Source organism: Acipenser ruthenus, chromosome 12 (assembly GCF_902713425.1).
Source record: "Acipenser ruthenus chromosome 12, fAciRut3.2 maternal haplotype, whole genome shotgun sequence".
Classification (NCBI taxonomy): Eukaryota; Metazoa; Chordata; class Actinopteri; order Acipenseriformes; family Acipenseridae; genus Acipenser; species Acipenser ruthenus.
Genome location: NC_081200.1, coordinates 26,660,970 through 26,675,893, shown reverse-complemented (window position 1 = coordinate 26,675,893; position 14,924 = coordinate 26,660,970). Strand labels below are relative to the sequence as shown.

The following is a 14,924-nucleotide window of genomic DNA, read 5'->3' as shown; positions in this document are numbered from 1 at the left end:
TGTAAGCCAGCAAGCCCTTTCGACACCAGTGCCTGGTTAAGATCGCAAGCTTCAGGCAATATTCTGTGTTGTTCAGCAATGTGTAACAAGTCCTTTTCAGACTCTCTACCTATCGTACTGTTTTCATGCATTTCCTTGATACTGAAATGCAGCAGTCCTGTTATGTTCTTACAGTACAGGAAATGCTTGTTAATCTGAACCTTGGAACTCAGAACTGATTTAAAACCAGTTAAGATATCATATCTACACACAGCAAACAGTTAACATCATTTTCTCTAATTCCAGCTTTATGGCTGTTTATTCAAAGTGCCTGTATTGCTTAGGTTTTACTGTTTTTTTTTTATTTTTTTTTTTTTTTTTATTTTGATGGCTTCTGGTTTCATCTTCCTCCTGCCTTATCCTCCTTTTGGTTTTGACTTGATCTTGTGTGTTACAGTGACTTCCTTCACTAGAAGGCGGCATCACTATGTGGTATGTAAGGTTTGTAGGCACATTTACATGTCAGTGACTTACTAAAGTGTTGATCAGTGGTTTCTGAGGTCCCATAGCAGGAACCTTGCACATGTTTTGTACGCAGATCTTGAAGATGTAGTTTCAAAGCGGCTGAAGTGCTAGGTTATGTGTGACATGGTATACCTGTGAAAAGCCGGAGAAGCAATTCACAGGTTTTAAATGTACTCTATATACTAATATATCACAGGCAACATGAAAAAAGAATAACTGTTACTTTAAGGAACAAGCCCACTGACAACCAACCAGATACACCTTGTGAAAATCTTAGTCAAGAATGCATGTTCAGACTTTTTTTGTTCCTGTACTGATTCAATATAAAACGTAAAAGTATACTGTACAGTGACATGCATTGACAGTGTTACAGCAGACAGACAGTGCCACCTATATCATGTAAAAACAAGAAACATAACGTTGTTACATCTCTCAGTAATTAATTTCAACCATGAGGAGACAGTTTAGAGCAGATTGCAGCTGCTGACATACAGATGGCAAAAGGTGTAGTAAATGAAACCCCTTTAGGCAACTTAACAGCTGGATGTTCCACTAATAATAATGATACTGGGCATTTTGCCTTTTGGAGATGTTGGTCTGTTTTGATTTGCAGTGAAAGTCTTCCTTCCTACTGCATGCGAGTTGTGCCAGAGAGAGAGAGCTAGGCTGACAAGGAGCATGTGTAATACAGTACATCCACCTGGAAAAGTTTAATATACAATGTGGAATCGGTCTGCAAGGCAGCTGCACAAAACAACACCTTGAACAGCATTAATGTTAGAGGAAGTGTTGAAACAAGCGAATGATGTCAAACACTTTCAATGCTCTTCATTCACTTTCCTGTTTTGAATCTTCACGATCAGCGATAAATTTGAAATACCAAGAAACAGATGAAAGGAGTGCTTTCCTTTTGTTTTTACAAACAGCCAAAAAAAAAAAACAGCTTTAGGTAGATGCTTGTTGCTTTTTTACGCAATCTTTGCACTCACATTTGACTAGCAAATATGTTTTTAAGTATTAGATTCAATATTTAACACAAGTGAAGTGCACTTATAAGGGTCATTTTTCAAGATAAAAGTAATAAGCTTCTTTTATAAAATACCTTCTGAAGACTTAATGTATGCCTTCTTGTTACTCATACAATGTTTCTTTTATTGTACTATACTGTGTGTAAGTTGTGTGTTGTTCACTACATATGAACTCCCTTTATTAACTACTTGTTTTTAGAAAGGATTCTATATGCTGTGTCCGTCTGTCCCTCCATCACACTATACTGGGTGAACACATTAGCTGCATTGCTTTTGCACCAGTCTTCACTAAACTTATTATACACCCCTAGCCTCTTGTATAAGTTTCAGATACGGTATTATGAGGACCCTCTGTATGTACCTGCACTTGAGAGCATCAATTAAACAGTCAGTGTTAAATTGCCCTTATTCCCAACTTTGAGCCTCATGTCTCACATGCATATTGAGAGGAACTGCAATTCCTCACGCTAAGTTACAGCGAAGCGCGAGAACTGCCAGAGACTCTGTACAGCACGGATAGTTTACATGTTTTCAGGGTGTTGTCGCAGGAAAAGTTAATCAGCCAAAAGCACCATTCAACATTAAATTTGAAGTTCCCAAAAAAAAGTAATTACCTGTCATGCAGTAAGAGAAATAAGTCACCAAAGGAAGGTTAAAATGTCCCTCTCCTTCGTCTTTTTCTCTTTTGAAAGATTTTTGCAGACCCCAGGCACATTTATCCACGCATATGTATATTACAGGACATCCATGGTTTTTTTGTCAACATGGAAATATACTGGGGAACGCACTTATTTTGACGTCTGTATCATTTATATTAAATGATTTATTGATATTTTAAAATGAACTAGTCGCACGCATCGCAGGCAAAAAAACCAAAAAAATAATTTGAAGACCCCAGGCACTTTAATCCATGCATATGTATATTACAGGACATCCGATTTTTTAATGACGATTAACTTGTTTTGTCAAATATACTAGGGAATGCACTTATTGTGACATCTACATCATTTATATTAAATTATTTATTTCTATTTTAAAATGGAACATTTGCCTGCAAAAAAATCTTTCTTTACATAAATATATAAAAGGTCTGGTATACGTGGGATTTGAACCTACAACCTTCAGTTTGCAAGTGTGTTGTGTTATATTTTTGAGATTTTTCGAGCTATCATTCATCTCATCATCCTCATTCTGAGATTTTAATCTTGAGCTCTGAAAATGTTTGGTTTCCTGTGAGTGTAACGCTCATTGTGGTCCCTAGTGGCACAAGGAAGTATAGTTTCCTCTCGCTATACTGGTTGATGAGAGGGTCTCCTGTCTGTGCTGAGCCTGCTGCAAATTGTCATGTGCCCATTTTCCCACAGACTCAAGACAGAGGTTCAGGGGAGACATGTGCTTGTCCGGATGGACAACACTAGTGTGGTGGCATACATAAACCACCAGGACGGCCTCAGATCCCCCAGTCTCCACCAGGTTGCCCGCAGGCTGTTGCTTTGGGCGCACCATTGCCTCCTGTCACTGCGGTAGTACATCTTCCCGGGGTGATGAATTGGGCAGCAGACCTCCTTTCAAGGACAGTCCCCAGTGCCTCGGAATGGAGGCTTCACCCAGAAGTGGTGAGCCTCATTTGGCAACGGTTCGGGAGAGCACAGGTGGACCTGTTTGCCTCCCAAGAATGGACTCATTGTCCTCTCTGGTTCTCAATAACAGGAGCAGGGGACCCACTGGCAATGTCAGCGACATTTGCGATACAGGGGTGTGGGCTACTCCCCACACTTTTATGCGGCTCTATCGACTGAATGTCGTAGAATCACAAAACCCTGGGTTTGGAACAAGAGTGTTAAAGGCGGCCTTGAGCTCGACCCTTGCAGCATAAAATTGGAGGCGAGTTCCCCCTCAATGTGTTTCGCCTTGTTACTTGTACTGGGTTCCTCATGGTAATGCGCAAGGTGGCCTTTGCTGTGCTTTGTAGCTTCTTTGTAGCTTTCAATTGTCTGCAAATTCCTTGTGACCACCTTGGTATGTCTACCCATGAGGTAATGGTTACATTTTGTACTTGAAAGGGAATGTTAGGTTATTATCATAACCCTGGTTCCCTGAAATAGAAATGTAACCATTAACCTTCAAGGTCGCTGTGTCTTATTGCAACAGTCTTGAGGGAAAAATGATGACGTTTTGAGTGTCAGTCTCTTTTACGCCCTCAGAGGTGGGGCGCGACTCTGTTACTGGCAGTACGTGCAGCTTTGGAATATCTGTTCAGGTAATGGTTACATTTCTGTTTCAGGGAACCAGGGTTATGATAATAACCTAACGTTTTCAGTTTATTTTGTTTTGTTTGATAAACGGCTTAGCCTTTCCAACCGCAGTCAGGGAAGACTGTGTTTAGTTAGTACTCCGAGTGGAGTTAGGTTTTTCTTTTGATACCCGTTGGGGCGTTGTTTGTTTTTGGTTTTTGTACTGTAAATAATAAAGCACACAGTTTGTTTTGGAAGATCAACTTTGGCCTCCAAGCACTTTATTTGCATTTCTGTACAACAAATAGACACTGTGTTACTATACATATATACACAGATGCACAAAAGAAACGCAACACAACTGGATTTAATCAAATATTTTAAACAAATATATCAAATAAAATCACAGATGTTGTGAACAAAAATACAGATCAAATAATCATGATAAGTTTTCAGTATAAAATGTGACACACTACAAAGTTAGTATCGGGTATGATCTCCCTGAGCATTAACACAATCCTGGCAGCGCTGACGCATAGACCTGATCAGCATGTGGATAGACTGCTGTGGGATGTTCTGCCGCAATTCCTGTGCAGCTGCAGCCAGCTGGCAAAGGTTGGCTGGTCGCGGTTGCCCCACCAGTTGGCTTGAACAACGCAACAGTCAGCATAACTGTCCTGGGTCGGTGTGGTGACCCTCTGCCTTCCAGGACGTGGCCTGTCCCTCACAGAGCCGGTTTCCTTGTTTCTCTGGACTAGTCTGCTGATTTGAGATGTTCTGCTCAACATTCTCCAGGCAACTTCTTTCACAGACAGGCCGCCTTCAATCATGCCGATAGCAACTAGGCGATCTTCATTACTCAAACAGGGCATGGTCGTATATTTCACTGTTCTTGCGTTAATTAAATCTATTATACAGCTTAATTCTTAATCAACTCATTTTGGTAACTTTAACTCAACTCAAATAACAAACACTGAACACCTGACATTTTTATAAAATCACATAACTTGAGCTCAGTATTTTGTTATCCCAAGGAACAATACTACTCAAACAATCAACAAACCTATCTGTTCACTATTTAAAATGCAAACAATGTTATGTATGTGCCCAATGAGCTATTGATGTAAAAAAAAACCAAAAAAAACAAGAAGACTGTTGCGTTTTTATTGTGCATCAGTATAGGTGTATATATGTATGTGTGTGTCTGTATATATAGGTTGAACAATTTTGCTATTCCTGTAATGTGTGTGTTATAAAGTAAAGAAAGAAACAAAAACACATTGGAATTGTGAAAAAACGCCAAGTTATCAAAAGTGCCCAGCAATTTAAAGTAGAGATATCAAAAACACAAGCCAAGTTTGAAGAAACAATTGGGGCAACCTTGGCCAGCACAAAGCAAATAGGCACAACTGTCAAATTGGTGGGGGCCAAGGTTGCCCCAATTGTTTCTACTAACTTAGCTTGTGTTTTTCGGGCACGATAAACGTGGCTCAAAAGGCGTGAAAAACACAAGCCAAGTTAGTAGAAACAATTGGGGCAACCTTGGCCCCCATCGTTTTTTGTGCCGGGCAAGGTTGCCCCAATGGTTTCTTGCAACTTGGCTTGTGTTTTTGATATCTTTACTTTAAATGGGTGGGCACTTTTGATGGCGTTTTTTCACATTCCCAGTGTGTTTTTGTTTCAGATTATATTACTCGCACATGCTTGTTTTCAGTTGTGTTTGAATGCTTTTGTGAAAAGTCTACGCATTAGTTTTGCTTCTTGCTTTTGAATAATAGTGTTCACACTAGTTGTTGGTGATTTTTACCTGTCTGGAGTTTGATTAGGAAATTGGTTGCTGATTGCAAAGCTCTGAGTAGAGTGATTTATTATCCCATCGGAAGATACCAGCTGAGCTTGGAATCTTAAAACTCACAGTTAGTTTCACAGACCCTGATTAGACAACCTAATCTTAGGACAGGTAGTCCAAGGTCAGTGCTTGCTGAGGTCTGTGAAACCAGCAGGAAAAAGGTTCATAATGTAAGGGGTTTGCAGTTGCATAGCAAATGTAGCACAATGTTAGCCAGGCCAAGAGCTACTGGTTCTTTTTCTGTGTAGTTTATAGTTATCAATTTAGAAGGCGTTGTGTCTTCAATATCAGCAACTGCAACCGATTGCACTTGTTTCTTTTTTTGCAGTTTGTTGTTTTAGGATTGATCAGGTAAAGGTTGTTTTTACCCCAAGCTGAAAGATTTACCCTTGAGTCGTCGCAGGAAAGCTTTGATAGGCTTGAAACAAAATATTTAATTATAGAATGAGGAAGTATGCATGTGTGGCATGAAAATCTGGCCTCACAAGATAATGCACGAGTTTTTTGTTTTTGTTGTGTATGGTTTTTTGTTTTTTAAAAATATATATAGTCAAGAGGTACTGTATGTTTGGGTTTAAGTATTGCCCAACACTATGTAATACTGGGACACTCAAAAACATGTTGCATATGCCTTTTTTTTTTTTTTTGGAACAATAGAATACATTTTTAGCAATCCTCCTACTTTTTTAACAAAAAAAAAAATCTGTAATTCCTAATCGGCACCTGCAATAAGATGTAACCTTTCAGTCGGGATTAAGACAATGTTGAGAGGTTTTGGAGATATAAAGATTTAACCCTTTTGGCAATTGACAAAAGTCTCCCAATAATGAGAGTTCTTGTCCTGCCTTTCTACTGATACAACAATCTACACAAAAAAAATAAATAAATGGTGACATGAGGTCCTGTTTTGATCTTGTGATATGTTGAATATGGAGACGGGTTTAAAATGGAGCCGGTTATAGTCAAGTGCGGTCTAGGAGGTTTTTCCAGCAAAAAGTTCCAGATAAATACTGTATTTGGATGAAACCTGGGGATATCTACGGAACACGCTCTTCGATAAAACTCAGAACATCTGGATGAAGGCACCAGCCAAAACGTTTCTCAACTTGATTTAATTAAATTAATACCCCGCTGGGATTTGTTACAGCTGGATTTTTTTTTTTTGAGAACTTTACACCACTATTTAATCAACCTGGATTGAATCAACCACGTATTTTTATAGGTAATTCCAGGATAAACCACGGTGCTGTAAAATGGACCAAAGAAATTCAGATGGTTTAGCCCAGTGGTGTGTAGGTTAATCAAATCAGTCCCTTAGTTTCTTTGTAAGTTTTACTTTATAATAATAATATGATTTGAGTGTTATGGGTAAAATGGCCGACTCCAAACAACAGTGACCTGAGAGAAGCACTACTGTGGAAGTGGCTCAGCAGTCTCAATGGAGTCTCAATGATGCTGCCTGCTGGCTCTGTCCAATTGGTGACTTTGCTCCCTGTTGACCTTTTTTTCCAGGCAGCCTGTTAGGGATTCAAACTCGCACCACAATGCACAGCCATCTGCTTAAAAGCTGTTGTTCAGCTGGCTTCACCTAAACAAATAATTCACAAAGACTGTTTACTGTAAAAGTAGTTTTAAAAAAGTGCTTTTTCTAAGGAAAAAAAATATATATTCTGGTTATGCAAGAAAGCTTTTCCTGCTCCATCCCGTACACACCCATGAAAGTAGGTTATGGGTCTGTATCCTGCTTAAATGACTAAGCTCTTTTTAGATGTGCAGAATTCAGTGTCAGCAGTCGTCTAGACTTGCAAAACAGTCTCAGGCACAGCTGAGATCTTGAACTTTCTCCAACAATCCTAAAACAATACAGATTGTAGATTATGTTAGTTGATTAAAAAATTGTATATTTTTGGTTCATCACTAACTAGTAGTAGCTGATAGAGGAAGCAAGATTTTCGTTATAGAGTGAGCTAGCATTATTAGATAACACTTTCTGTATCTTACCATCTTGTTTCCCTCACTGCACTTTCTCAAATACTCTGAACCATAGAAAAGAATAATTTTGCAGCAAAATTTCAATGCAGGGTTTGATGGTTTAAACCAGGAAAAAACATGAGCCGGAATCTCTCTAGGGTACAAATTGTGTTACTCCTATTAAAAGCCTGCTGTTGACCCTTGACCCTCAGATTTCATTGATGTGGTGCCACTTTGGTCCCAGAAGACTTTGGAGACTTCTTTTTAGACAGATTAGCTAGCTTTAGTGTGAGTCAGCTATTCCTGAACACTTGAAAAGTCTTTCTTAGACATCCAGCATCATTCATACATACAAATCTACAGTAATGAAGGCACATTAGATTTAAAATATATATTTCCGATTATTTCATACGTTAAAAAATAATAAAAAATAGAGTATCAGACTGCAGTGTTCCTGAGCATTGAATACACACGGTTCAAAAGGACAAACAGCAGAAGTCTGTCCATATTGGCTTGATATGGGGATCATGCCAATAGCGAACCTCTAATGGTTTCCACGTGTGTGTGCTCTAGTGGCCGGTTGGTGGGTTTGGATGAAGACAGAGGACATCATTAGAGTCTTGAAAACAGCATTGCTTGCTTTTTAAAATCATTTCATTATGAGAAGGGGTTGTGTTATGGCAGTGCTTCTTCTGAGTTCACCCAAAAAGTATGCGATAGGCCTCATGAGAGCACTTGCAATTTTGAACTCCAAAGTGACTTTAGCAGCTGTAATTCATTAGAACCCCCTCCCTTGTGTTTAATAGTTTGGTGAGTTTTTTGAGAACCTTTACATGCAATGCAAGCATTATTGAATATTGGTTTAGCTGGGTGCCTGTTCACAGTAGATCATTATTCTTTGTGTTTCAAGTTGTGAACAGTCCCAACTGCAAATTATAGACTGGAACAGGTAAATATTTTTGTGAAACTTAAATCTATAAACTTTATATTTATGTGAAAACATGTAAAACTTTTATTGGATCTTTTGTTACTTGTTTCAAATAGCCCCCGTCCCCCCCCATGAAGATTGTGTTGGTGTCTTGCTTCCCTTTCTCATAATACAATACAAATAAAAGGGACACTTGGTGAGCACTCTTCATGCAAGGCATCACAAAGTACACTACAGAAAGACTGTACTCAGGAGCTCCTATCACACATTAAGAGTGTTTTTAAGAATTGTCTGAAGTGCCCGTTGCACTTGGAATGGGCAAATATAGTGCAGTTCAGCAGGGTTCACAGTCCTCCTGACTTTTTCTGTAATGTTGGTTCTTTTTCTTGCAGTGTTGTTCCGCTGCTCAGAGAATCTATTGGAATACTAATGCAGAGAACCCCTCCTTCACTGGACCACGTCCTCCCAGAGTGTTACCAGCGGGTAAGTAGCAAGAGTACATTTGTTTAGTTTTTTTTACTTTTAAGATTTGTCATCAAAACAAAAGGGTATATGATATTGCAAGTCTTTATCAATGTACTTAAGTCACCTGGGTCGTCTTGGTATAGTTTTGTAACAGTTCAGTCATATTCAGATAACTGTACCTTGCAAATATTTTGTAGAAACACAAATGTCTTTATTTTCCATTGTCACCAGCAAGAGCAGCCGGAGTCTGTGCCAGAATTGGTTTTAACAGATGTTTTGCATGTTTGTGTTTTTAGGTCCAGCAGCTCCAAGGAGTTTACAATCTGCAGGAGCCACACTTCTGGACCCTTTGTACCGACGTTGACGTTGGAACTCTGAAGCTGCTGGTAGCCCCCAATGCGGATTCCCGGTGGATTTTAAGCCAGACACACAATATTTTCACTCAGGTAGGGCGCTGAACTAGTGCAGAACACAAACTGTTTGGGCAGTGGGTGCTTTTGAGTGCGAATTATCTATGGCCCAATTCAATAATACAAAATAAAATTGCCTTGCAATGTACTACTGTATACAACATACATTTTTATTTATTTATTTATTTATTTATTTATTGCATTTATATAGCGCTTTTTATACAAGTGTCGAAAAGCACTGTATAGTACATAACAGAAAAAAGAACAAACCACAATACATTTTTATAGCATGTCACACATACAGCTGCCACAATCAGACCATTTAAATAACAGTATAAACAATAATAATACAAAAGCAGAATTTTAAAGTTACATTAAAACCAACAAAGATAAGAAAGCCATTTTATAAAAGTGCGTTTTTAGTCTTGACATTAAAGGCTAACATATAAATAAGTTGTGTGCGTTTTGACAGTAGTTGAAAGCTTTGACGAAATAGAAATGAATCGCTAGACCGGAGGGAAACGGTTTGTATGTTGAATCCATTAGTGTTTTTCGTCAGAAAGAGAAATTGAAAAGGAAAAGGTGTGGATGGAGGACCACCAGATCAAGACCCTGTCATGGCCAGCCCAATCTCCAGACCTGAACCCCATTGAAAACCTCTGGAATGTGATCAAGAGGAAGATGGATGGTCACAAGCCATCAAACAAAGCCGAGCTGCTTGAATTTTTGCGCCAGGAGTGGCATAAAGTCACCCAACATCAATGTGAAAGACTGGTGGAGAGCATGCCAAGACGCATGAAAGCTGTGCTTGAAAATCAGGGTTATTCCACCAAATATTGATTTCTGAACTCTTTCTAAGTTAAAACATTAGTATTGTGTTGTTTAAAAATGAATATGAACTTATTTTCTTTGCATTATTCGAGGTCTGACAACACTGCATCTTTTTTGTTATTTTGACCAGTTGTCATTTTCTGCAAATAAATGCTCTAAATGACAATATTTTTATTTGGAATTTGGGAGAAATGTTGTCAGTAGTTTTATAGAATAAAACAAAAATGTTCATTTTACCCAAACACATATCTATAAATAGTAAAACCAGAGAAACTGATAATTTTGCAGTGGTCTCTTAATTTTTTCCAGAGCTGTATATAAATAATTCCATCTCAGGGTTTCTGTGACAGTTTATAAACTACTCGATCTAACAGTCCTGTAGTTTATGACATCACATAAGCCCTAGATGGAATTATTTTTCTGGAATTATTGTAATGGCGGTGTAGGTTACCAGCAGCATCAACCGTGTTTGTGTCTGTGCATAAGAGAAGACTACATACTCGATTCAGACGGTAACTTTTCCAAGCAACGTAATAGTGAGTGTCGGCCGTCTGCAAGGAAGAACGTGGGAAGAAACAAAGGGATTACTGAGTAGGTTCAGCACAAGCACAGTTTTAAAAAGTAACTTGGGCATCAGGGATGGCGTGGTTTTAAAAACCAGAGGCTGTCTTGTTTTAAGTTCAGTACAACGAGTAGTCTGTAATTTTGACCTGGTTTGCAACAAGGACAGTGCACTGTGTAATCTGTTCACCAGAGCACATGGTTGTGAAGAAGCTTGCAGCATTGAAACTGGATTAGTGCAATTCTGAGTTATCAACTGTGTTTTGATTTGAAGAAAACAGAGTGACACCAAAGTTTAATTGAAGTCTTATTTTTATTTTGTGGTTGTCCAAAACCAAACGTGGTGTTTTTCAGCTGGCCATATTGTTTTGTTCTTTGAACGGACACATTGAGATTACTTCAGCTGCATTGCCTCGGAATTTACCTGAAGGGGGCACCCTTAACTACCTGTGGATCCTGGAAAGAAAGAAAGAGAAATTAGTGTGCAACCGTCGCCAGGAAAACTACAACCACTAAGACTAGGAAAGAGACACTTACCTGGGGGCCCCAAGCTCACAAAATATATATATACATATATATATATATATATATATATATATATATATATATATATATATACAGTACTGTGCAAAAGTTTTAGGCAGGTGTGAAAAAATGCTGTAAAGTAAGAATGCTTTCAAAAATAGACATGTTAATAGATTATATTTATCAATTAACTAAATGCAAAGTGAGTGAACAGAAGAAAAATCTAAATCAAATCCATATTTGGTGTGACCACCCTTTGCCTTCAAAACAGCATCAATACCTGGATCTTTCTCGGGTAATGATAAAAAAAACAACACATTTTATATATTATATTATGTATTATAAATGTTTTAAGTGCATGGTATATATTTAAATACAGTACTATATAGTACACATACATTAGTCCCTTCAGATCTGTAGACTTGTGTAACCTTTTTCAGTACTGGAAACATTGAAATAATAATTAATAATAATAATAATAATAATAATAATAATAATAATAATAAACATTTCCATTTAAATACATTTATTAATGTTAAATGCGCTTCATGCTTCGGGAGTCTTTGCGACATATATTGGCCATATTCCGTTGTTGTTGTTGTTGTTGTTGTTGTTAACATGGCTGTTATGTTCAGTTTTAAAACGAATGCAGTAGCAGAGCACCGCTATTACATTATGGACTGTCGCAATAGCTACCGTAAATTGAGCCAGCTGGGTTTTGATGGCCGTTGTAAAAGACACATGTGCGTCTGTTTGGTTGTAACAGTAAAGTGCTGTTCCTGATCACTAAATTCTGTCTTGTGAATACATAGCATACCAAGCAAAGCATTGGGTGGAATTTCTTTACCAAGCAGGAGAAAACGGAATTTGCAAACTCTGCCAAGGAAATATTTCATTCAAAGGAGGAAGTACACTTACTTAATGTGCTACACATTATTTTATTGTATTTATTTTCTTATGTGTTTTTAAATAAAGGCTACTTATTTGATATTTTTGGTAAGAAACTATATATGTGCAATAACTGTAGATAAAGCATTCTGTATTGGAAGCCACACGGTTTTTATTAATGGATCACAGAGTTATCACTGACATAAACCAACAGGATGTTGTTTTCATTCTGATTTAGTTCCTGAGAAGAATAGTCGCTGCAGTTATTATTATTGAGGTGTACTTGCTGCTCGCTGTGTGTTATTGTTATTCTGTAAAACATTGATATCATGTCAGTTAAGAAAAGGCTTAATGCAAAAGCTTGTTTTAACATTAGGCCACGTTACATGAGACATCTGTTTCTCGTGAAATAATCACACATGTAAACGGCCGATTGTCTTCATCACACCGGCCAGAGACCCGCGCTTACAACTGTATTGTCATATTTTTTACCTAATCTTTAAATTCTCAAATTGAATAAATCGATACCCGGGTAGTAAAAAGAGACCTTGGTAGCGTCGGGTAATTTAAAACCCGATGGGTACCCGGGTTTTCGGGTACCCGGGCCGACCTTGATATATACTGTTTTGAAGGGTTGATACGGTTTATTAGATTAGCTGTTATAAATGTGTGTTCCTTTTATACCAGACATAGAAAATGGTTCCCCAAAGATAATTTCTAATGTCATACTTGTGCAACTCAAAAATACAGCTAATAATAAAGTTGTTATCATTATGTATGACTTAATTCATTCTTTCTTTTTCTTTACAGGCAGGAGTTAGGCAACTTTATGTACAGATTGATGTTGCAGCTATGTAGTGGCCCTTACACTGGACTCCTTGGACCAAAGCCTTCCTGGTACTGTAGGGATCAACAACATCTGTCCGTCTGGCATTAAACACCTCCGTCAAGAAAGAGGGACCAAGCTGAACATTGATATGCTCTCGACCCCTCGGAAGTTCTTTCTTTTGAAGAAACTTGCAATTGAAACAATATGTAGAACACAATTATGTTCGACTTCTTTTTTTTTTGGTCTTTTTACCTACACCCATAGAATAGTCTCAATTGTGATTTATTTTGATCTGGATACTTTTTTTTTTTAAACAACACCTCAATAGCTGATATCCTGATATGTAATTCAAATGTTTGTAATCTGTCGTTTGCACTTTACAAACTTTATTTGCCAAACCATATTGGGTTTCCAAAGTGCCTTTTGACCACTATGATTATGGACAATCTGGGCATGGGCATTAAGACCTGTTTTAATCTGAACTCTTGGGTGAGATTTAGCTAACAAGTGGGGGGTTTGAAAATCTATTCTCATCCATTTGATACTAAGTGAAGTAGCTTCTCCTCTCTCTCTCTCTCTCTCTCTCTCTCTCTCTCATTACATAGTTCAAATCTACAGTGGGGTTACGACAAAACATTTATTCACTGCAACGGTTCTTAACATGGCTACAGCTACTTGAGATTTCATGAGAATTCCACTTTGCCATTTTTAAACACAAACATCCCTGTGGGCAGTGCACACTTGCTTAGTTGAGTTTTATTGCACATCTGTGTCGTTCCATTAAAGGGATAAATGTAAGAACAGATGTGCAGCAACAGAAAATCACAGTTTGATCATTTTATTTTCCTGATGTATGTTGATGCAACAAACTTGGGTGTACAGATGACCAGCTCTCTTTTTGCAATAAAAAAAGATTATCAAACACTGGTGATTTGGTTTTCAAGTGTTTCTCCCCCCCCCCCCCAAAAGGTACACAATCTACACAGGCTACACTTGGAAGCAAAAGCTTTAAAAGTCTGTGTTCCCCATACATTAAATCTGCAGTAGCAATTACAAATACAATTACTTTTACTATTCAAAAGCATAAAATCTTAATATAGAAATAAAACAGCGTTTCAAAACTTATAAAGCTTATTTATGATGCAGGGTATTATTAATACTCTTTTCACTGTACATCATTAGAAATACTTTAGTTGAGGGATCTGTTGTAAGTGGTTAAACACACTGCCTTGCAACTTTATAAAGAATATACTTAATATCATGTTGGCTCCTGTTTGTCCTGATCACAGCCCTGACATGACTTGACGTGGCGTAGTCTCTCCAAGGTACTGGAAGGTGCTTTTGAGGGATGTTAATCCATTCTGTCATTAATATTTCACACAATTGGTGCAGAGATGTAGGCAGAGGATTGTGATAATGCATGTGCCAAGTTCATCCCAAATATGCTCAATTTGACTGAGATCTGGGGATTGAGAAGATGCTTGAAGTCCCTGTCATGCTCCTCAAACTATTTGTGCAAGATTATGGCAGGGTGGATGGGTGAGTTATCGTTATAAACATAGCCATCGCCATCAGGGTACAAGTGCACAATTGCTGGGTGGACTTGATCTTCAACAAAGTAGCCCTAAACTAAAGTGTTACCCAGTAATTTAAGAACATCTTATTGCAGTGCGGGTTTGTGTGTAGTGATATACAAGTTTGGGAGATGGAACCAGGTAAACCCCTGTTATGGAGGGCATCTATTTGTTAGACCTGTCTTGTTGATTGAACTCTGAGACAGGCAAGGATTTAATTTACAGCTGCAACCTCCCGAGTTTTACAAATGTATGTACCAAAGGAGATTTGTTTTATGTTGTGTTTTATCTCCTAATTGTTGAGCAGGACATTGATCACTCACGAGT

The 14,924-nt window shown here is 38.1% G+C and overlaps 1 protein-coding gene across 2 annotated transcripts in view; it reads left to right on the top strand.

The window, feature by feature from the left end:
• The window catches only part of LOC117417298 (zinc transporter 7-like), a 43,308-nt gene extending 29,363 nt beyond the window's left edge, over nt 1–13,945 (top strand). For both annotated transcript variants that reach the window (XM_034029343.3, XM_059034722.1), the window contains exons 9-11: nt 8,907–8,997; nt 9,276–9,425; nt 13,005–13,945. In XM_034029343.3, coding sequence (XP_033885234.1) covers nt 8,907–8,997; nt 9,276–9,425; nt 13,005–13,052 — 289 coding nt within the window. In that variant the 3' untranslated portion in view covers nt 13,053–13,945. The remainder of the gene's footprint in view (nt 1–8,906; nt 8,998–9,275; nt 9,426–13,004) is intronic.
• The last annotated feature ends 979 nt before the right edge of the window (nt 13,946–14,924 follow it).